Source organism: Meles meles, chromosome 3 (assembly GCF_922984935.1).
Source record: "Meles meles chromosome 3, mMelMel3.1 paternal haplotype, whole genome shotgun sequence".
NCBI classification, from domain to species: Eukaryota; Metazoa; Chordata; class Mammalia; order Carnivora; family Mustelidae; genus Meles; species Meles meles.
Genome location: NC_060068.1, coordinates 154,350,779 through 154,375,319, shown reverse-complemented (window position 1 = coordinate 154,375,319; position 24,541 = coordinate 154,350,779). Strand labels below are relative to the sequence as shown.

At 37.2% G+C, this 24,541-nt stretch overlaps 1 protein-coding gene across 1 annotated transcript in view; it reads left to right on the top strand.

The window, feature by feature from the left end:
- WDR70 (WD repeat domain 70) overlaps positions 1–24,541 on the top strand; it is a 322,684-nt gene that overhangs the window by 124,349 nt on the left and 173,794 nt on the right. The window contains exon 9 of the mRNA XM_046000609.1: positions 1,365–1,441. Within this exon, the coding sequence (XP_045856565.1) occupies positions 1,365–1,441 (77 nt within the window). The remainder of the gene's footprint in view (positions 1–1,364; positions 1,442–24,541) is intronic.

Sequence of the window (24,541 nt, the reverse complement as noted above, 5' to 3'; positions counted from 1 at the left end):
GTTGAACTAACAAGACTAGCTAGGGAGTTGAATTTAGGTGGAAAGAGGGTTTTGGATTTATGGTTGTTGGAGTATTTAAGGATGATCTCCAAGTTTGTAGTTTTAACAACCGTGGAAGAAGTCGATTGCAAGCGAAGTGGACATTAAGAATCAAGACTTCCCTGTTGGCCTACTACTATGTAGGAAATGCCTATGCAAATGCAAGTGGCAGTTGATAGTTAAATACACAATTTTAAGCTCAGGAAAGAAAATGGAATCTCAAACCTCCCATCTAGTCCCATTACTTTAGTTCATGCTTCCCTACTGCACATCTCTGCTCCGTGTTTGTACCCTGTCAGCATAAGCAGATTGTCAGGAGTTGACAAGATCCTGTTTGAGGTGTTGTGGGCAATTCGGACTATAGATGGTCTTCATCTATTATTTTGGACCCTTACAGAATAAGAGATTTTGCCATTATTATGTATTAGGCTCTTTTCTGCCTCATCTGAGCATACTGTATGAGATCACTCTAGCCGATTTTGTACCTGGAAGGGAAGTGTGTGTGTATATTCATGTTTGATATGTACTCTGTGGTTGATTTGGTGTGTATGTCAGTTTGTATACCAACATTACATTGTTTTAATTACAGTATTTTTATATCATGCTCTATAATTAGCAGGCCTAATCTTCTTGAATCATTTTAAAGGTATTTCTCCTTTTCTCATATACTTATTTTTATAGATGTAGAATCAAGATTTTTGACACATTTTTAAGAAGCATGGATTTTTCCCCTCAATCTCTTGCTTTTGCCTTGATTATTTGTAAATACTTTGTATTCTTTTTTTCCATTGCTCAGTTGGTTGGGCGGCTGCCTTCGGCTCAGGTCATGATCCCGGCGTCCTGGGATCGAGTCCCACATTGGGCTCCGTGCTCGGCGGGGAGCCTGCTTCTCTCTCTGTCTCTGCCTGCCACTCTGTCTGCCTGTGCTCACTCTCTCTCTCTCTCTGACAAATAAATAGGTAAAATCTTAAAAAAAAAAAAAAAAAAGAAGGGCATGTCTGTCTCTTACTATGGTTTTTCCATTTGTTTCCTAAAGAGAGGCATCAATTTCCTTTCTATTTCCTTCCTTATTAAGCACCTGTTTTATATAAGTGCTGTGTTAATTTCTGGGCAGGGAAGTTATACAGTGAATTAAACAAAGTGAAATAATGAAAGCATATTTTGAAATAAAATTGGGAGAGTATACTATGTTTGTAATTAAAATAGTGTGCTCTTGGGAGGACTAAACAGTTACTTTTAAGTATGATGTATCAGTTCCTGGTCATTTTATTTATTTTTAAGAATCTTTTTAAAGTATCTTTTTTTCTATATTTTTATTTTTTAAGGGTCATACAGCAATGCTTCATACTGGTTCATGGCATCCCAAAATAAAGGGAGAATTTATGACTTGCTCAAATGATGCGTGAGTACAGTTGATAATTCATCTAATACATTCGTATCTTATAATATTTTCTTTAACATTTGTATTGTAACAAACTTGCCACTGAAGTAGGAAATAGAGTATTGGAATCCTGATATTTACATATTCTTGTTCTTAACTTTACTTTGATTTTACCTGATAGTATAAGGTTTGTTTAAATAAATATGGAAACTATGAAAAAGAGAGTTGGTATAAATTCTAGAACAGTTTATTAGGGAACTCAGTGGATCAGACTGATGGTGTTAAATGGACTCAAATGACTTTGAAGTTGTGACTAATAATTTGTTACTTTTTATAGTAAAGATTCATATCTTTCTGGGTATAATACCTAATATAGGTTTATTGTTTAAGTGATTGGTTTTTAGAAATAATAACTGAAAAAATTGTTTAAATGGTTATTAAGATTCTTTTTGCATTGTATCTATTGGCCTAGGACTCAAGAATATTACAGGGACTATTTGAGCAGCTTTTTCCTATATTGTTATATTGTATGATTAATTTTTAATATTCAGAATAGTTATAAGAATGCACTATTTATAGTATTATAAATTACAATGGAAAACCTTATAAATTAAAAAATATACATTGTGGTATTTAGATGAAACTATTTTAGATTAAAAAGATTGTTTTAGGTTATTTTGTCTCACCTTTTTACTTTCTGATATTTATAATTTGCCATATTTACCTTCAAAATTCCTGTTCACGTTCTTAGATAGTATATATGTTTTCTGGAGTTGATCTTTAGGATAACAGACAAAAGACGTAGTTTCACTTCCATACCATAATTTAAAAATTAATTTGATCTAAAGGGAACTAAAATTTAGGAATCTATTCAGAATATGACTAGAACAGGATAATGCAATTTGATTAGAATTTCTGGTAAATAGAATTATACAATTCTAATTTCTTTTTCATCTTTGTCTTACTTTCTTTCCAAAACTTATGTATGTTTAAAGTGACATTCCTTACTTCAGCAAATCAAGTATCTGATTTCTTTAGGAATTAAACTTACCTGGTAATCTAAATTAATAGTATTCCATGACCGAGTAAGGTTTATTCTAGGAATGCAAGGATATTTTAGTTAGGAAATTTTGCCATCCAGAGGTTTTCAATGAAACTCATTATTAAATAAGTGAAAAGTTACAAATCACATGATATGTTATATGATAATATCAACATTTGATATACTTTAGTAGTCTTTCCCAGTAGAAATTCTCAGTAAAATAGGAATAAGAAGAAATTAGCAAAGCCTGTTAAAAATTAATTACCAAAGTTTTATTTTTATATTTTTAAACTTTTATTTATTTATTTCTCAGAGAGAGAGCACAAGCAGGGGGACTGGCAGGTGGAGAGAGCAGCAGGCTCCCCACTGAGCAAGGAGCCTGTTGTTGACTTGATCCCAGGACTCTGGGATCATGACCTGAGCCGAAGACAGACACTTAATTGACTGAGCCACCCAGGCATCCCTTAATTACCAAAATTTAAAGTAAATATTGTATTATATATGGGAGTACTGGAGCTATTTGCATTTAAATAAAAAGAGAAGGAAAAAAAAGACAAAGATGCCCACAACTATTTAGACCCTTTATGCAGTGTGGGTTTAGAGTCTTTATACAGTGTAGTAAAATAAGAAAATAAATAAATTGATAGAAGTGTTAGAAGAAAACAAGTATTAAAGAATAGATGAGCCAGGCTATTGTGGTTAAAAACTTGGGCTGAAGAAAGCAATTGGAAACAAACAAACAATTTTTGTTCTCCAAACTAGTAAGGATCACGCTAAGTGGTAGGCTCTCGTAGTTGCTAATACAATAACTTTATGATCTCTATAGAAGCTTATCCTAAATTGATTTCCAGGATATGTAAATTTGTAGTTTAAAGAAAGGCATTCCATAGTCAGTTAAGTTTGAGAAACTTTGAGTGTTATATTCCCAGGCTAGTGATCCACAGTAAACATTTAAATAATTTGTATGAGGTTTGAAGAAACCTGTTTAACTTTGTGAATCCTTTGAACAATAGTTTGGATAAAGTTCTAATGCGTGACATCATTTTACTGGGTATAAAATGTAGTTTATCCCATTCTTCCAAAGAGCAAGTCATTAGTTCCCTGCCCAGTCACTGACATACTAGTATATTGTACCTTTGAAAATTTGCTTGTTTCTTTTTATACCGTACAAATTGGGCTTTTTTTGTCCATACCTCTGTATGAAGATCAGTGGGCTTTAATTATTGACTCCAATTATACATATTCTTTACCACCTTTTATTTAGTTTTTGGTTTTTTTATATGTTTATAGATGTATTTATTTTATTTTATTTTTTTAGAAGATTTTATTATTTATTTGACAGAGATCACAAGTAGGCAGAGAGGCAGGTGGAGCGGGGGGAACGCAGGCTCCTGCTGGGCAGAGAACCCAATGTGGGGCTTGATCCCAGGACCCTGGGATCATGACCTGAGCTGAAGGCAGAGGCTTTAACCCACTGAGCCACCCAGCTGCCCCTTTATGATTTTATTTTTAAGTAATCTCTTTACGCAGTGTAGGACTTGAACTCACAAGCCCGTGATCAAGAGTTACATGCTTTACCAGCTGAGCCAGGCAGGTGCCCTGCCTTATAGTCTTTAAAACTATAAAACATTGTTGAAAGAAATTGAAGATGACACAAACAAATGGAAAAACATTCCATGCTCATGGGTTGGAAAAACAAATATTAATAAAATGTTGAGACTACCTGGGGCAGTCTATACATTTAATGTAATCTCTATCAAAATACTAACAGCATTTTTCACAGAACTGTAACAAGTAACTCTAAAATTTATATAGAACCACAGAAAGACCCTCAAGAGCCAAAGCAGTCTTGAAAAAGAAAATCAAAGCTTGAGGCATCATGATTCCAGACTTTAATTTATCAAGTTGTAGTCCTCAAAACAGTATGGCACTGGCACAAAAATAGACACATAGATCAATGGAACAGAGTAGAAAACCCAGGAATAAACCTTTGATTATATGGTCAGTTGATCTATGACAAAGCAGGAAGGAATATCCAATGGGAAAAAGACAGTCTCTTTAACAAATTGCATTGGGAAAATTGGACAGCTACATGCAAAAGAATGAAACTGGGCCACTTTCTTACACCACACACAAAAATAAATTCAAAGTGGGTTGAAGACTTAAATATGAGACCCAAAACCATAAAAATTCTAGAAGAGAGTACAGGCAGAAATGTCTCTGGCATTGGCCATAGCAACATTTTTCTAGGTGTGTCTCCTGAGGCAAGGAATATAAAGGCAAAAACAAACTATTGGAACTACATCAAATTACAGAGCTTCTGCATACCTTTGGAAAGAATCAGCAAAACTAAAGGCAGCCTACTGAATGGGAGAAGATATTTGCAAATGAATTATCTAATAAAAGGTTAGTATCTAAAATATATAAAGAACGTATACAACTTAACACCTAAAAAATGAATAATTCAATTAAAAAATAGGCAGAAGACATGAACAGACATCCAGATGGCCAACAGACACATAAAAATATACTCAACATCACTTATCATCAGAGAAATGCAAATCAAAACCACTCTGTGGGGCACCTGGGTGGTTCAGTTGGTTGAACATCCAACTCTTAGTTTTGGCTCAGGTCATGAAATCAAGCCCTGCATTGGGCTTTGTGCTTAGAGCAGAGTCTGCTTGAGATTCTCTCTCTCCCTCTGTCCCTGCCCCTGCTCACATGTGCGCACACACACTCTCTCTCTCTGAATAAATAAGTAAAATCTTAAAAAAAAAAAAGAAAAAGAAAAATATCACGCTGAAATACCCCTTTATACCTGTCAGAATGACTAAAATCAACAACGGAAGAAACAAGTGTTGGGGCAGATATGGAGGAAAAGGAACCCTTCTGTACTGTTGACAGGAATGCAGACTGGTGCAGCCACTGTGCAGAACAGTAGGAGTTTCCTCAAAAAGTTAAAAATAGAACTGTCCGCTCCAGTAATTGTACTACTGAGTATTTATCCCCAAAACACAAAAACACTAATTCAAAGGAGTACATGTACCCCTATGTTTATAGCAACATTGTATTTATAATGGTCAAATTATGGAAGCAGTCTAAGTGTCCATTGATAGATGAATGGATAAAGAAGAGGTGGTATATACATAAAATGGAATATTATTCAGCCATAAAAAGAATGAAATCTTGCCATTTGCAGTGACATGGATAGAGCTAGACAGAATAATGCTAAGTGAAAAAGACAAATACCATGTGATTTCACTCATGTGAAATTTAAGAAATGAAACAAATGAGCAAAGGAAAAACAAAAGAGAGAAAGCAAGCAAAACCCAGAAACGGACTTTTAATGATGATCACCAGAGGGGAGGTGGGTGGGAGGATGGGTGAAATAGATGATCAGGATTAAGGAGTGCATCTGTCATGGTGAGTGCCAGGAGATGTATGGAATTGTTGAATCACTGTGTTACACCTGAAATTAACATAACACTGTGTGTTAACTATACTGGGATTAAAACTTTAGAAATTATAAAAAAGGAAAAAAGTTCTCTAGCAAGATAACATTATGGTAATAGCTAATAATAGCTAACACTCACTGTGCCAGCGTCATGCTATACAATTTATACATGCTAAGCACTTTGTCTAAAGTTTTCCTCACAAAGGAGAAAGTAGTGTTATTACATGTTTCAAATGAAGAAACTGGTTATGATTTTCCTAGGGACACATGATTCTAAGTGGTTGAGCCAGGATGTGAAACAGACACTTTGTGAGTGGTTGTCACAAAGGTTATGGTGATGGATTTACAGATGGATTCACAGGATAGAAGTCCCTTTTATGTAAGGGAGTGCACAAGAATTCACCTTATTGAGAACACTTGCAGTATTCTCCACCACTGGAAGGACAAATTCCTTTCTTGGAGTCTCCAGTACACCCCAGGGATGCTGCTGCTATGTTTTCTGACTGTGATGAAGATGACGAGAGATCCCTTGCTAGTACAGGTGGTCTTTACCCTCTTTTACCTGTCCCCTCCCCTCATACCCCTTGAGGCAACCCTGCTTGATTTTGAGATGTAGAACCCCTCTGGCTGTGCTGGACAAGTGGCCTCACATAGCCAGAGGCAGACCATATTTAGGCCTAAGGGTATTTCCTCTGTCTCTCTTACCAGTTGGGAGTTGGCGTTGGTCTCTACTCCTCACCCCATTCCTAAGCAAAAACTAAAGGAAAATAGTGTACTGGGTTAAATACCTTTTGTTTTAATATGTTTTTTTTGTTGTTGTTTGTTTGAAGTATGATGGATTTGGTATGTATCTTTGTTAAATAAAGAAATTTCATTCTATTTCTATCATAGATGTTGAAATTTAGTGCTTTTGTTGAATATTTGATGTAATCTTGCTTTTTATCTCTCTGACCCATTCATACAGAGAATTACATGAATATATATCAGAATGTTAAACCATTCTTGTTTTTTTATAGTAAATCCTACCTGATCATTTTGTATTTTTGGGGGGTGGAGAGAGAGAGAAGCGGGGAGGGATAGGCGGAAAAGGAGAGAGAGAGAATCTCAAGTGGGTTCCATACCGAGCCCAGAGTCCCATGTGTGGCTTGATCTCACAACCCTGAGGTCATGACCTGAGCCAAAATCAAGAGTCAGATACCTAACTGAATGAGCCACGCAGGTGCCCTGATCGCTTTGTATTTTTTAAAAATATATTGCTCTATTTATAAAACTTGTATTTTATTTAGGATTTTAATTTTATATTGACAGGTAAATGGGGACTTTTTGTTGTTGTATTGTTTATTAGGTTTTTGGAGCAAAGATTATACTGGTTTCCTAAAATAAGGCAGTTTGCCCTCTTTTTTTTTATTACTTGGTATCCATGTCCAAGTTCACGAACGTGGCTGTAAACAAAAAAATCTCGTGGAATACTAAGGTCATCCAACAAGTTGAATTACTATCCATACTCAAGAGTTCTAATATAGAAGTTATTTTATAAGACGTAATTTATTTTTAACAACATTTCTCAGATTTTTCTGAAAAAAAAATAATAAGTTTAGGAGAAATATTAGAAGTAAGCAGGAACAGTTCAGAAGAAAATGCTTTGGTAAAAAATTTCAGGAAAATATCCGTGATATTATGTTAAGTGTACTAATAATGTGCCTGGACTGAGTTCTCCATTAAAGCAAAGGTATGTGGACCTGGACAAATGAACATAGGAGGTGGGAAGAGAGTTAAAAGAGAAAATGCGATCGAGAGGCCCACAAATACAACATGATATAGATCCGTTTGAATAAAATTTACTTAGAAGTCTTCTTCTGTAAAACTAAGAATGTGCCTTTAGTTGAAATATAACTATTTACAAACAATGACTATCTACTCTAGTGGGACAGGGGTATTGTATATATCATCTTTATTTTTTCAGAGAAATATAAGAATTGATTTATTTAATGATTGGCTACTTGATAATATTAATGAATTATTAATTGGGGGATATGATATTGGCATTATAGTTGGCTTTTTATTTTGATTTTTAAAAAGATTTTATTTATTTATTAGAGAGAGAGTGAGGAAGAGAGAGCGCAAACCGGGGGTGGGGGAGAGGCAAAGGGAGAGGGAGAAGCAGACTCCCCACTGAGCAGGAAACCCAATGTGGGGGACTCAATCCTAGACCCAGGAATCATGACCTGAGCGGAAGGTAGACGCATAACTGACTAAGCCATCTAGGCACCCCTGTAGTTGGCTTTTAAAAAGTAAGTCTCTCTTTAAAAATTTTTATTTAAATTTGATTTAGTTTACATATAGTGTATTATTGATTTTAGGGGTAGAATTTAGTGATTCGTCAGTTGCATATAACACCCAGTGCTCATATAACACTCAAGTGCCCTCCTTAATGCCCATCCCCCAATTTCCGTATCCCCTCACCACCTCCGCTCCAGCAACCCTCACTTGTTCTCTATAGTTAAAGAGTCTCTTAGGGTTTGTCTCCCTCTCTGTTTTTATCTTAGGTGATGGATCAAAAGTTTCCATTGTTTAAAATAGATAATTAGGATCAAGAGTCATGTTTTTGTAGTTTGTATTTTGTTTTTTTACTCTTAAGATAATAGAGTAAAAAGATTTTATTATTGGACAAACTCTGGGTTAACAGGATAAACAAAGTAAAATTGATGATACTTTTAATTATATTTCAGTATAATTGTCAAACCAGTATTTTACCTTATAACACTATATATAAGGTATTTTAAATAGGTTTTAGGAAAAAGAAAAGCATAGCCATGGTATTTGGCTGCTTTCCATCACACTGGAAAACTACGTGAACTATTAGGAACAGCTAACATCTTACGAGGCATCATCAGAATTCTTAGGTTTAATACTGTGAAGTTCATCCTGGATTAAGAAATAGTCCCATGGTTCAGTAATTAGTTCAGTTAACGTCTTTGGGCAGAATCTTCCTATATTTTTTGTGTGTCTCATAGCTCAGAGGACCACTCTGCCTTTCATTGCTTTATCTCATACTCTTTGTTGGTAAGCATGACAGAGAGGTAAATATCAACTGTATATTTTATAAACTCTTCATTCTCTTGGAGATTTTATTAGAAGTTGTTTAGGATTTAAATTAGGGTAATTTAGGGGCGCCTGGATGGCTCAGTTGCTAAGCGTCTGCCTCTGGCTCAGGTCATGATCCCAGGGTCCTGGGATCGAGCCCCACATCAGGCTCTCTGCTTGGCGGGAGGCCTGCTTCTCCCTCTCCCACTACCCCTGCTTGTGCTCTCTCTATGTCTCTCTCTCTCTCTGTCAAATAAATAAAATCTTAAAATTGAAAAAAAAAATTTAAATTAGGGTAATTTCATCAGACTTCATCGAGCTTATAATAGTAATACTCTCTTCTTCCACAGTCTCCTTCTATCTCTACCTCTTTCCCCTCATTTTGGGTAACTGGATATAGGTATTTTGAATAATATTGCTGAGGTGTAGTGAGCTTCTGGATGAAAGTTATTCATCTCATGACCTCCTGTGTTACCATAGTATTATGTGTTTAGTGCTAACTAACACACGTGTTTGTCAGGCTATGGCTGTCAGCAGTGTAGGAGTAGAGAGGGAATCCTGGCCAGGTCAGTACCAGCCATTCACGTAAGTCACACATACTATGAGTAAGTTTAGGTACAGTAGGAGCGAATAACCAGATAGCATTTGTGAGAAACTATTCCACTGGAGGCGAATGTGGCTCTCCCTGTTTTGTTCTGGCCTCGTGTATGCTCAGTTAAATTATGATGTTTCCTCTGAGTGTGAGTTGGAGATGCTAGTGCTGTAACCTTTTGATTTTATGAGTTTCAGTATGAAACACAAACCTGGGATCAGGTCAATTTAGGAATGAAATGAAAAGGAAGAGGGTAATAGGGAAATCTTTTTGGTTTTCCCAAGTTTACCAGAACAAAACATAGATAACAAGGCAGAGCTTGCTACGTTATGCTTGGAAGTAAATGTTAATTTAAACCAGATGATAATGAAGATGAAAATGCTTACTTATTCAGGGGAAGTCAGTTCTACTTGTGAATTTATAGCATCTGATCTGGGGCCACTTTATACTATGTGGTGCCCAGAGTCAGAGTCCGAGTGATACAATGCTAGAGGAATCTGAGTTCTTGGTGCAGAATTTGTCCAGAGCAAGTTCCAGCTCAGCCCAGGCTCTGCCCGCAGGTACTGCTCAATGAATCAGATGCTTCCAATTTGTGTCTGGAGAGTTTTCTGTTGCTTACTCAGGAATTTGTGTCTCAGAGGAATTTGTTCATATCTGTTGTGACTACTTCTGCCTCTGCGTGCGGTTAATGACGAGGAAAGGGCAGGAAAATAATTCACGTACAGACAAACATTTCACAGTGAGTTGCTGCAGAAAAAATAGACAGTGTTAGATCAGAATAGCAAACGCTGGGGAGATGACAAAACTTTATAACATAATGTCTCCTTCCACACCGTTGTTGGGAGGGAGGACATAAGGAAGAGTAGGTAGACAGTGGTAGGACCCATGCTAATTAAAAAAAAAAAAAGAAAGAAAAGGTGGGTGCAGAGTAAGTGGGTTTTAGGCCAGAGTTAAAGAGGAGGAACTGGTGGATGTCACAAAATAGCCACAAGACCCATTTGTGAACACTTGTGAGAAATGGCTCCCGGGGCGCCTGGGTGGCTCAGTGGGTTAAAGCCTCTGCCTTCGGCTCAGGTCATGATCCCAAGGTCCTGGGATCTCTGCTTGGCAGGGAGCCTGCTTCCTCCTCTTTCTCTCTCTGCCTGCATCTCTGCCTACTTGTGATATCTGTCTGTCAAATAAATAAATAAATAAATAATCTTTAGAAATGGCTCTCAAGTACCAAATGAGTCTTTGAGGGTTGGATTCCTGCAATAGCTGGCAGAATTAACAACTAGGGACTTTAAAAAAATAAATAAAATTGGAATGAGACCAATTTTTACTCCAGGGTGCAGTGGTCTGGGGAAAGTCAGGCTGCTTGTGTCATATTAAAAGTGTTCACCAGCAATGCCTCAGGTAGGTACAGGGAGCATAGAGGAAGAATTGCTAACACTAATTGCTTGAAAGAATCAGGGAAAGCTTTGTACTGAGGTTTTGAATATCTGTACAGTAGTCCCCCCTTATCCATGGGGAATATATCCCAAGACCCACAGTGGATGCCTGAAAACACGGATAGTACCAAACCCTATATGTACTATGTTTTTTCCTGTACGTACTTACCTATGATGAAGTTTAATTCATAAATGAGGCAGAGTAAGAGGTTAACGACAGTAATGAATAATAAAATAGAACAGTTGTAGTGTAATAGAAGTTATGTGAATGTGATGTCTCTCTCAAAATACATACTGTACTCACCCTTCTTCTTGGATGATGCAAGATGATAAAATGCCTAAGTGATATGATGTGAGGTGAATGACGTAGGCTACCATTGACCTTCTGATGATATGTTAGGGGGACAGTCGTTTGCTTTCAGACCAGGTTGACCATGAGTAACTGAAAACATGGAAAGTGAAACTGTGGAAAAGGGAGCGGTTACTGTATTGGCATAAATTCTTTTTGTGGAAAAGTAGGGACCTGATGAGAGAGGACATGGACTTGGAGAAGAACATAGGAAAATCTTAATTTGGGCCCTCAAGGATAGTACCATATAGAACATGCAGAATATATAGTGACCTATGATTAGGTGATTTTTATCTTTAAGAAAAAAAACACAATTTCATATTTAGGGTTTATTTTATACAGTATGAAGTGAGTATTTAGAGACATTAAAATCTAGTCCTTTTAGTTTTCTTTCTTTTTTTTTTTTTAAAGATTATTTATTTATTTATTTGACAGAGAGAGAGAGATCACAAGTAGGCAGAGAGACAGGCAGAGAGAGAGGAGGAAGCAGGCTCCCCGCAGAGCAGAGAGCCCGATGTGGGACTCGATCCCAGGACCCTGAGATCATGACCTGAGCCGAAGGCAGCGGCTTAATCCACTGAGCCACCCAGGTGCCCCTAATCCTTTTAGTTTTCTTTTTTTTTTTTTTTTTTTTTTTTTTTTTTTTTTTTTTTTTTAAAGATTTTATTTATTTATTTGACAGAGAGAGAGAGAGATCACAAGTAGGCAGAGAGGCAGACAGAGAGAGGAGGAAGCAGGCTCCCTGTGGAGCAGAGAGCCCGATGCGGGGCTCGATCCCAGGACCCTGAGACCACGACCCGAGCCGAAGGCAGCGGCTTAATCCACTGAGCCACCCAGGCGCCCCTCCTTTTAGTTTTCTTAAGAGCAACTGAATATTATGAAATGGGAACATCATGAAAGAAATAAAGGTAGGGTGCTGCTCTAAATTAAAGGATTCATGGTGGGGCACCTGGGTGGCTCAGTCAGTTGAGTGTCTGACTCTTGATTTTGGCTCAGGTCGTGGTCTTGGGGTTGTGGGATTGAGTCTTGTGTAGGGCTCCATGTTCATCATGTAATCTGCTTGGGATTCTCTCTCTTCCTGTCCTTCTGCCCCTTTCCTCTGCTCTCTCTCTCTCAAATAAGTAAATCTTAAAAAACAAATTAAAGGATTCATGGCAAGTATAGAAACCTATAATTTGTGAGAGCATAAGCACACAGTGAGAGAGGGAGCAGGAGCAGGAGAAGCAGACTCCTCGCCGAGCAGGGAGACCAGTCCCAAGATGCTGGGATCATGATGTGAGCTGAAGGCAGACGCTTCACTGACTGAGCCACCCAGGAGCCCCCGATTTGATCTCCTTATTTCTTCTAAAGGAGGAAAGGAAAGGGAAGAGAGGGAGGGAGAGTAGGAAGGAACCACCCAAAACCCCCAAAACAGTAACAAAACAATTTGGGAGATATTTTGGGAAATTTGGATATTAGGTGATATGACAGATTGCAAAAATGGTCACAGTTCTTCATCTTTCCTGTACCCATGCTCTTGGCAATGTAACTTTACAGCTACTCTCACTAAGAGATGGAGTCTGTTTCTCCACCTCATAAATATGGGCTGGCCAACAGAAGGTGGCAGAAATGATGGTGTGCCATTTATGAGCATAAGCTTCTTAAGCTCCTTCTTGTGTGCTTTACTTTCTTGGACTGTGGCATTGCTGTCTGGTCAAGCTCTGGCTAATCTACTAGAGAGTGGAAGACCTGGTGGAGGAGAATTCAGTTTTCCCAGTTGAGGCCATCCTAGCTTATCGTCAGCCAACTCCCAAATCTGTGAGAGACCTTAATGTAGATTAGCAAAACTGACCACAGGCACAGGAGTTAACTTGCTAGGACAAAGCCACCTACCTGACTAAGGGACTCATAAGCAGTAACTTGCCTATCTTTTAAGCCTTTAAATTTTGGAAATGTTTTGTTGTGCATCAGTTGTTAACTGATACGATGATATTATTGAATGGTGTTATGTAGAATCAGGTTATATGGAAGAATGTCTTTGTTCCTGGAAAATACCAGCTGGTGAATTTAGGTGTGAAGTATCATGTGGTATGGTGTAACAAGGGGTGCCTGGGTGGCTCAGTGGGTTAAGCCTCTGCCTTCTGCTCAGGTCATAATCTCAGGGGCCTGGGATGGAGTCCCGCATCGGGCTCTCTGCTGGGCGGGGAGCTTGCTTTCCCCGCTCTCTCTCTGCCTGCCTCTCTGCCTACTTGTGATCTCTCTCTGTCAAATAAATAAATAAAATCTTTAAAAAATGGTGTAATGAAAATAAAGTATGGCTTGTGTGTGGTATGTGTATATGTATATATATATGTGGGTATACGTATGTATACGTATAAATGAGAGATTGAGAATACAGATGTGACAAAATGTTATGGTATATGGTGTCCATCGGAAAGGATATATCGTCTTTGTTGTACTGCTCTTTTAACTTGCTTGTAGCTTTGAAGCTTTTCAAAATACAAGTTGGGAGGATCTTCTTAATACTGGTTTATTTGGATAAGAAGGTAGAGGCAATAAAGTGTCCTCCACACTGAGAAGGCACTTTGAGACTAAAAAAAACAAAGCAAGCCACTTCATATCATTTACACGATTTTATTTAGGGTAACTAACTGAGGAGGGGGGGGGGGCGCGCAGGATCAGACGGATGGCAATCCAGTTGCTATGCAGCTATTCTCTGCAAAGCCTGGATCTTAATCCATAGATTTTATTGTGTTGTGGTGAGGTCAAAGGGCAGTTATCTAAAGTGGCGCCATTTGTGTGCGGGAGGGGAGGGAGGAAAAGAAACTATGTTATCTCTACTAGTTATCTAAACAACTTTAGGGAAGATCAGAAAAGGCTCCCTGCATTCCTGCTCCGGCACACATTAACTTCCATCCTGGGACAAATTGGGCCAAAGATGGAGTCAGGATTGTCAGCAGGCGTACACTTCTATTTCCCCTGCACCTTTTTGTCTCTGTAAGTTGAATACAAGATGGAGTATAAAGGGTCATGAGAATTATAGTTTGTTGCCTTCCATTTTGGCAAAGAAGAAGTCAAACACTGACTCTTTGCAGATGATATAATTTAACATCTTTATAATGTATAAATTGTTGCACTGTGGTATAAAATGCCTCACAGAGTCTTGGCATATGTAGTCCTATTTACAGCTTTTAGAGTTTTTGTCTATTATTTTCATTTTTTGGTTTTCCCTTTCTGTTAATTGTTGCTTCTTATTGCTGTTGGTGTGGGCTTGCAGCCTGTACACATGCCTCAGTTTCTCTCAGTTTTTTGTTTCCAATAAGCTGTGGGCTGAGGCTGGAGAAGGGCAGTTCCAAATTATAAAGTTTTTTATAATTTGTGCAGGAGAAGAGGGAGTAAGCAATTAGTAGAGTGTATGATTTTTTTTGTTGTTTCTGTTTTGTTGTTGTTGTTAGCATGTTAATTTTTGCCATCTTTGGCTGCTGCGAGACTTTTTCTTGCTTCTTCTGGTTCTGGGAGGAGTTTTATACTTTCCATGCTGCCAAATAAGTAAGATGGTTTTTTATATATATATATATATTTTTTTTTTTTTTAGAAGCACAAATAAAATTAGCCTTTTTGAAGATGTTGTCTTTTGAATATAAAATAGTCTAAAATTATAGAGTTGACAAACTTATGACATTTAAGTGTTAATGTCTTCTTTCTTTTTCTTTATGTGGGATTAATTTTCATGTAGTTCAACTGACATTAAGGATGGTTATATTTTTAATGGTTCTTTTTTGGTGAGTTTCTCATAGAAACAGTGTACTCTTTTTAGGTGTTAATTAGACTTATGGTGGTGATCATTTTGTAATGCATACAAATAAGTCAGTTTTACATCTGAAATTAATATAATGTTATATGTCAATTATACCTCAATTAAAAGAGGAAGTATGCTGGGCTCCTGGGTAGCTCAGTTGGTTAAGCAACGGCCTTCAGCTCAGGTCATGATCCTGGAGTCCTGGGATCGAGTCCCACATTGGGCTCCCCGCTCAGCGGGGAGTCTGCGTCTCCCTCTGACCTTCTCCCTCTCATGTTCTCTCTCTCACTCTCCCAAATAAATAAATGCAATCTTTAAAAAAAAAAAAAAAAGGAAGTATGCTGTTTAGGTCATGTTTCTGCAATATCTGGTATTACTTTTATCTAATTTAATTCTTTGATTTTTAAAATCTACATCTAATTATTCTTTAATATACTCTCATAGGTTAGGTTTTTATTTTAAAGCCAGAAGGATGCTTTTAAAAACTATCTATTTCAGTAGCTATGAGCATTTAAAAAATTAATTGCTTTGATTTTATTTTCATTGTGTGGGTGAGGAAAAATTTGTGTACATAATTTATAAGGATTTGTCAACAAATTTTACATGAAACAGATAACTTGGTTGAAAAATTAATTAGGGTTTAGCAACATAGCCTAAATTTGAAAATTTTACCATTCAGACTTGCTGATAATGGTGAAATATGCTTATGATAAAAGGCAAAATTTTCTCACCTTCTGAAACTTTTTCTTCATATGTTCTGAGAGTATGAGCATCTGTTCTCAAATTACTGTTATAATTGAGGTGTTCACATTTTGCTGTTTGATTTAGCTTCTATTGACAAACTTTCTCTGTAGGCCTAGATGTAAGAAATATGTACATCTTCTTATAATTTTATCATAAATTCGTTTGGTTTGTGTAAGTTCCTCTTAAAATAGTTTACTCAGCCCTATTTTATTTCTGTTATATATTGAGAAACATACAGTAGGTAAAAAGTCTGTAAGATTTTATTTTATTTTATTTTTTAAGACTTTATGTAATTTGACAGAGAAAGATCACAAGCAGGCAGAGAGGCAGGCAGAGAGAGAGAGAGGGGGGAAGCTGAGCAAAGAGCCCGACGTGAGCCTTGATCCCAGGACCCTGAGACCATGATCAGACCCAAAGGCAGAGGCTCAACCCACTGAGCCACCCAGGTGTCCCTAGTCTGTAAGATTTTAAACTAATAATAACAACCCATTCCAGAGCTGCCAGGACAGATAATTTAAAAGGTCAAGTTTAAAACTTAGAAGTAAGGCTTATGGGTGTGGTTGTCCTCTAAAGATCGCTGTTCGGATTAATGTGTGATTGTCGCCATTTTAAGTTGCTTCCTTTAGTTCAGCCATCTTTGGAATTATTGTCTGCACTTGTAATGTTCAATTAAATATAGAAAGAACTTTTGTTTGTTAATTTTTACCTGGGTTAATTTCTTACACAGGAGACCGAGGTTGGATTTTGTGTTTTGTTTGTAATCTCTTTTAAGTGTAAAGGTGTCAGTGTTCTCAGTTTCTATCATGCAGCATAATACTTTAACAGTAAAAATCCTGGAAACGTATTTTAACTGGGAAATGAACTTGGCAGTTATTGAGGACCATCCAATATTTGGGACTCTAGAACTTAGTTTTACCTTAGAGATTGCTGAGAGCATAAAATAAGGCTTTATATAATCAGATATTTTGAGGTAATTTGAAAATACTACATCAAAAGCAGCCTAGAGATTTAAAAATTGTAATTCTACTGTAATTCTATAGTATTTTGGTTCTGTAGTGATTTAAAATAATTGGGTGCTAGTCTAGAGTAATAAACACATGAGAGGTAGAGGGGGAATTTTTGTGCTTGACTTTAGAGCTGAATTATGTATTACTGTGTTTACTGGTGACATAATTTGGCCCACTAATAACTGATTATGTAATATCTCAAAAAACTAGAACACCGTCTTTTAGTGTTATTGATGAAACAGATGTGGAATTAGTCATATCCTTTTTAAAAAATTGAGATATAATGTCATCTATATTCTGTAACAAAATAAGCTAACAAAATATTACTAGAGAAGTTGAATTTACTGAAGAGGCAAGAGTTACTTACAATTAAGCATTTTGATTTTCTGTACATTTTAATTTTCAAGCTTCTGTTATGCTTGAATAACCTTTGATTTATAATTTTCCTTGTACCTCTAACTTCCTTAGGTATGTTTCTTAGCATATGTTTATAGTATCAAACTTTGTGTCATATCTCTAGGAATTAAAAAAAAATTAATGTCCCATTATCCTTGATACAAGTTTATGTAACTTTTATACAAAATGTTGCTCAGGTGTACTGTATTGCCATATTGAACCAGTTTAAAATGTTCACACCTTCAACAATGTTGGAGAATAGTTTAAGCTCAAGTTTGTTATGTTTTATTTGTACACTTTTCCCAGTTGTTAAATAGTAACTTATTTTGGCTCTAGGAACATCAGTACTGAACAGTAACATAGAAATTGTATACTGGGAGGATGCTCTTCCATGTTTTCTTTCTTTATCTTGAAGTCCATATGAAACCATCATTAATTTCATCATTATGTCTCTGTTTAATTCAGTTTTTAAGATACTTACTTATTCATTTATATATTTATTTGTGAGAATAATGTGGATGTCTCCAGTACTGCAGGCTGTGCTTGTTTCCTGGCATCTCTCAGTTAACCAGGACTATGATAGAGAGTAGTCTGAATTTCTTCTGGGGATTTCTAGGTCAACCAAGGTAGCATCAATACAACCAGTCCATTCCATGTGTGACTAAATGAGTTTGTATGTATGACTAATCTACTAGTACTCTTGTGGTGTGTAGTGGCCTTGTTGGCCATTTATGGAGTAGTTGTAAAGAATGTTATTCCTGTGAAAATTGATGAATTGAATGTAGTTGTGGGAATGGGATTAAAGGTGTTTCCCTATTGTGGATTTTACAGTCCTTAATTAAAGTCATAATTAAAGTGTTTCTTTGTTTTGAGTCTCCCAAGATTTCCTGAGGGACATGGCTACAGTAAGTGCTTTTTCTTTTTTAAATTATTTTTTCCATTTTTTTCTAAGTTTCTATAACTGCATGGCAAATTAATATGTATCCTGTTTCTGAATCTTTGCTGTAATGCCAGATAAGCCTGTTGAATCCATTTCCAACTTCAAAAAAGTTGTCACCTCATCTTTTCAGTTTGATATTGACAGAGTTTATGAAATTAGGGTGGCAGGTTAACAGGAACTTTGCAAGGAAGTGTGAATATGATTTGCCCTTTTCAGTTGCTTCTTTCTAAGTCTTGTAAGATTACATGACATTGTAAAACTATTTCTGTCTTATAAACTATCCTTTCTTGTGATAATACTTTTAAAATCTGCCTTGATGAAATGGTAGCTTTTGTTGCTGTTTTAATTTTAAGAAGTGCTCCAAGTGGAAATAATTTACTCCTCCCTTCATAATACTTTCCATTATTATAATAGTAGTAATATAGACTGTAAAATAGAGCTCATAAATTACTAATTATGGGCCATAATGGATTCTACTAATTAGAATAAAATAGATGATATTTTGGGTCAAAATTAACAAGACAGTAAACTAGTAAATTTTGTAAATGTAAATGTAAAAACTAAACTAGTAAATGTGTGTTGGAGAGGATGTGGAGAAAGGGGAACCCTCTTATACTGTTGGTGGGAATGCAAGTTGGTGCAGCCACTTTGGAACGTGAGATCCTTTTTTTTTTTTTTTTTAAGATTTTATTTATTCTTTGACACAGAGAGAGAGAGAGCACAAGTAGTCAGATGGGCAGGCAGAAGGAGAGGGAGAAGCAGGCTCTCTGCTGAGCAGGGAGCACAACACGGGGCTCGATCCCAGGACCCTGGGATGATGACCTGAGCCGAAGGCAGCTGCTTAAACAACTGAGCCAACCAGGCGTCCCAGCCACTTTGGAAAACAGTGTGGAGATTCCTTACAAAATTAAAAATAGAGCTTCCCTATGACTCTGCAATTGTACTACTGGGTATTTACCCCAAAGATACAGATGTAGTGAAAAGAAGGGCCATCTGTACCCCAGTGTTCATAGCAGCAATGGCCACAGTTGCCAAACTGTGGAAAGAACCAAGATGCCCATCAATGGATGAATGGATAAGGAAGATGTGGTCCATATATACTATGGAATATTATGCCTCCATCAGAAAGGATGAATACCCAACTTTTGTATCAACATGGATGGGACTGGAAGAGATTATGCTGAGTGAAATAAGTCAAACAGAGAGAGTCAATTATCATATGGTTTCACTTACTTGTGGAGCATAAGAAATAACATGGAGGACATGGGGAGATGGAGAGGAGAAGGGAGTTTGGGGAAATTGGAGGTGGGGGACGAACCATGAGACCGTGGACTCTGAAAAACAATCTGAGGGTTTTGGAGGGGTTGGGGTGGAAGGTTGGGTTAGCCTGGTGGTGGGTATTATGGAGGGCACGTGTTGCATGGAGTACTGGTGTGGTGCATAAACAATGAATTCTGAAACACTGCAAAGAAATTAAAAAAAAATAAAAATTTTTTTTAAATGATATTTTTGGAAAGCTGTACTAATCTGTCAACAAGTACAACTGGCCCAGACTGGTTTAAGACCCTTTGCATGGTCACTTAAGTCTTGTAATGTCAGTCAATAGGTGTGTCTTCATGGAGGAAATGAGGTTCACTGATAATATTCCAACAAAAATTTGGTTGCACAGCTTTATCTCTAAACTGAAATTGGGCAGAGGTAGAGTAGCTTCTGGTTGATGCCACATAACTATGGTTGTATTTAACATTCTGTATCTTACTTAGGTAGTCTTACTTTTATGTCCAAAATAGCCTGTGGATTATGATTTTTTTTCAAAACACTATGTAATTAATTTTTTCCACAGGAAAATATATCCTTTGCAGCTTTTAATATTCTTAATTCCATTCTGTTCTTGTAAAACCGTTTTGTCTATTAACTAGCAAACATTTTTTGACAAGCTGCTATGTGCTCGGCCTCAGCAAGCCTGGAGAAATGAAGTAGTTCTTGCTCTGGTAGAATTTATAATACAGTGAAAATACTTAGGTAATAATTAACAATTGAGCAAACAATCAAAAGTAAGTAATAATTAAAGGTATGTAAAGTTCTAGGAAGGAGCGATATATAAGGGAGACCTAAAGTAGACTGGAGAGTCAGTAAGTACTTCTGTGAGGACATGATGTTTAAGCTGAGATGTGAAAGATGAGTGATTATTGGTAGTCAGAGAGAAGAGGACGCCATCCTGGACAGAGGAGACGTTATCTTGAAATGTCTGCTGTGGGAACTGAGAGAAACCAACGTCACTAAAGCAGAGCGTAGTGGAGAGCAGCATGAGATGAATTCACTGAAGCAGGTGGGGGCCAAACCAGTCAGGGCATTATAGATCATTTTGGACACATTTGGATTTTATTCTAAAGGCAGCTGCATATAAGAGGGTAAAGGATTTTAAGTAGGGCAGTAACATAATCAGATTTACATTTAAAAAATTACTCTAGCATCTCTGTGAAGAGTAAATTGGATGGGCAAAGGTCAGGGCAGTTATAACCATATTCTAAAAATTTTATAAAATAAATGACTTTCATACTGCTAGGTTAGTGGTTCTTTTTTCTGCCTGGAGAGTTTTCAAATATGAAACATACTCCCATCAGTAACACTGTTCATCATCTGTAGAGAATTTCATCTTCATCCATATGCTACCCAGCCCTGAGGTGAGAATCACCGAGCTAGACTGGCTCTTACCTACTGTTGCTGATAGGAAAACTGATGCTCAGAGAAGTGACTTAGCGAAGGTCATGTAGATAGTTACCCAGTGGCAGCACAGACAGTCCACAGTTGTGAAAATCTTTTGGAGCCCTTTTCACATAATTTCTCTTGGCTTAGGAAACTGGCATCATCAATTAGAATGTATTTACTATGGTTGGCTATGGAATAACATAAAATATATGTGGCAAATTCTCTAGTGTAAACATACCATATGGGAGATAATGCTGAATGAAATAGCGTTTTGCAAGAACAATTTTCATAGTGTGATCCACAGACCTCTGGATCTCTGGAGGTCTTTGAGATCCTTTTAGCTGGTCCACAAGGTCGAAACTATATCCATAGTAGCAGTAAGGCGTAATTTGACTTTTTCACTGTGCTGACATTGGCGCTGACACCAGAGCAATGGTGGGTGAAACTGCTGGCATCTTGGCTTTAATCAAGGCAGTGGCAATAGGCTTTATTAGTAATCATTGTATTTACTGCCACATAAGAATGTCTTTGATGAAGCAGTAAAAATGATTAGTTTTATTAAATCTCAGCCCTTGAGTACGTCTTTACTCTTCAGTGTGACATAGAGGGAGGGGCGTATGGAGCACTTCTGTGCATATCAGAGTGTGATGGCTGTCTGGAGGAGAAGTACTTGCATGACTCAGTTGTGAGGTAACTGGTGCTTTTTCACGGAACAAACATCATTTTTACTTGAAAGAGCTATTGACAGACAAATTATGGTTATTCATGCTGGGCATTTAGTAGACATTTTATCAAAAAAGTGAACCATGTTGGGGTGCCTGGGTGGCTTGGTTGGTTAAGCATCAACTCTTGATTTTGGCTCGGGCCATAATCTTGGGGTCTTGAGATCAAGCCCCATGTCAGGCTCTATGCTCAGCAGGGAATCTGCTTGGGGATTCTCTCCCTTTTCCTCTGCCCCATGCCAGACTTGCACTTGCATGCTCTCTCTCTCTCAAATAAATAAATAAATCTTTAAAAAAAATGAACTCACTTGTCATTTTAAGGAAACCCGTTGGTAGTATTTGTGTCCAGTGATACAATTTGAACTTTCAAAAATTTAGAACTTTGTAAATATTCCTTTGAATTTGACAGCTTCTCAGTACCTAATGGTTTGTTTTTTTTTTTTGTAATGAGATTGGTTATAACATTAATGTTATATGAGTGTTTTTTTCCAGTTGTATAATGAAATGTATCAACATTTTGAGGACTTGCATAATGCACTGACCAGTATTTTTCTTTTTTCATTTTTTTGTTCAAGTATAGTTCACACACAGTGCCACATTAGTTTCAGAAAATGACTGAAGTTAGTTTCAGTGCATGATGTTATAAAATCACGCACACCTAAAGGATCCGTCGTTCAGAATATATGATAGGCCTATAGATTTTAATGTAAGAGTATGAAAATTGTCGTGGTTTTAGGTTCTGCACTGCAGCTAACTTTTAAGATTCTACTTCTTGTGGAGTTTTGATGTAGTATCAAAGAATGTCCACAATTATATGAAAGAACTATTAAAATACTCCTTTTTCCCATTACACATCTGTGTGATGGATTTCCTTCTTGTGATTTCATCAGAACAACATATGTAACAGACTGAATGCAGAAGTATTAAGTACTGTCCTCTATTAAGCCCCACTTGAAAATGATTTGTAACACTGTAGAATGGTGCTACATTTCTTACTATTTTTGTTTTGGAAAATATTGTTATATATTCATGAAACCTATTTTGGTTTTCATATTTTTTTTTCACAAAAACATACTAACATGTAATGACTTTATTAATATTCTTTTAAAGATTTTTTTTTTTTTTTTTAATATCAGGGTGCTTGGGTAGCTCCGATTGGGCATCTGACTCTTGGTTTTGACTTGAGTTGTGATCTTGGGGTCCTGGGATCAAGCCCAGTGCCTGGCTCTGGGTTCAGCGTGGAGTCTGCTTGAGAGTCTCTCCTCCCTCTGCCCTTCCCCCTTTTCTGTCTCTGTCTCTGAAATAAATGAGTAAATCTTTTTTTTTTTTTTTAAGATTTTATTTATTTATTTGACAGACAGAGAGGCAGGCAGAGAGAGAGGAGGAAGCAGGCTCCCTGCAGAGTAGAGAGCCCGATTCGGGGCTCAATCCCAGGACCTTGGGATCATGACCTGAGCCGAAGGCAGAGGCTTTAACTCACTTAGCCACCCAGGCGCCCCAGAGTAAATCTTTTTTTAAAAAAGTAAAAAAAGTTCTTTGAGTACATTATTTAATTTCCGGCCTTTCAAGAAATACCAGTTGTCTATGTGAAGAACAATTCCAAAACTACAGAGAAGTAAGTTAATGCTAAATAGATTTTCGTTAGGAAAGGCAGAGTGAAAACAGTGGGTGGTGTAAAAAAATGTATCGTGGGAAGGCAGGAAGAAGAGGAAAAGGGGAGTCATACAGAAATGAAACATGATATAGAATTGCATTTGGTGGACCTTTTCTCCTTAAGCCAGAGCTGAAAAATTTTCTTTGGTTAAGTTTAGCAGACATTCATTTCACATCTATTATTGTATGTCAGGCCTTGCATTAGGTACCATGTTTCGAGCTGAATGCACAGAAGTTAAGTACAACGTGGCGCTTTCTCTCCTGGGCGCTTCCAGTCTCTTAAGATCATTGGACATCTGTAACACTATGTTTTACAGCAAAGGGATGGGGGTAGCTCATTCTGGATTGTTTCTTCAGAGGAGCATGAAGCCCTCTTTGCCAAGAGATGCAGATCCCATAATGCAAGAGCAGAGTTTTCCTGTAGATACTTTTCGGCCTGAAAGTTAGCTCAGACTCACCTTGGAAAGAAGATTTTTTTCCAGATAGGATGATTCTTGAGTCTTCAATAAGTTATAGTCATCAATTTCTGAATCCTTTCCTATTTCAAAATAACCCAACTTCTGCTTTATGAAAGTTACTTTAACCAAGAAATATAAACTCCCAGAATTGGTGTGGAGGGAAGAAAATATCCCTTTATATATGTTACTCACCAGGAGGTTTTTTTTTTTTTTTTTAGACTTTTTTTTCCATTTTATTTATTTTTTCAGCGTAACAGTATTCATTCTTTTTGCACAACACCCAGTGCTCCATGCAAAACGTGCCCTCCCCATTACCCACCACCTGTTCCCCCAACCTCCCACCCCTGACCCTTCAAAACCCTCAGGTTCTTTTTCAGAGTCCATAGTCTCTTATGGTTCGCCTCCCCTCCCCAATGTCCATAGCCCGCTCCCCCTCTCCCAATCCCACCTCCCCCCAGCAACCCCCAGTTTGTTTTGTGAGATTAAGAGTCATTTATGGTTTGTCTCCCTCCCAATCCCATCTTGTTTCATTGATTCTTCTCCTATCCCCCTACCCCCCCATGTTGCTTCTCCATGTCCTCATATCAGGGAGATCATATGATAGTTGTCTTTCTCCAATTGACTTATTTCACTAAGCATGATACGCTCTAGTTCCATCCACGTCGTCGCAAATGGCAAGATTTCCTTTCTTTTGATGGCTGCATAGTATTCCATTGTGTATATATACCACCTCTTCTTGATCCATTCATCTGTTGATGGACAT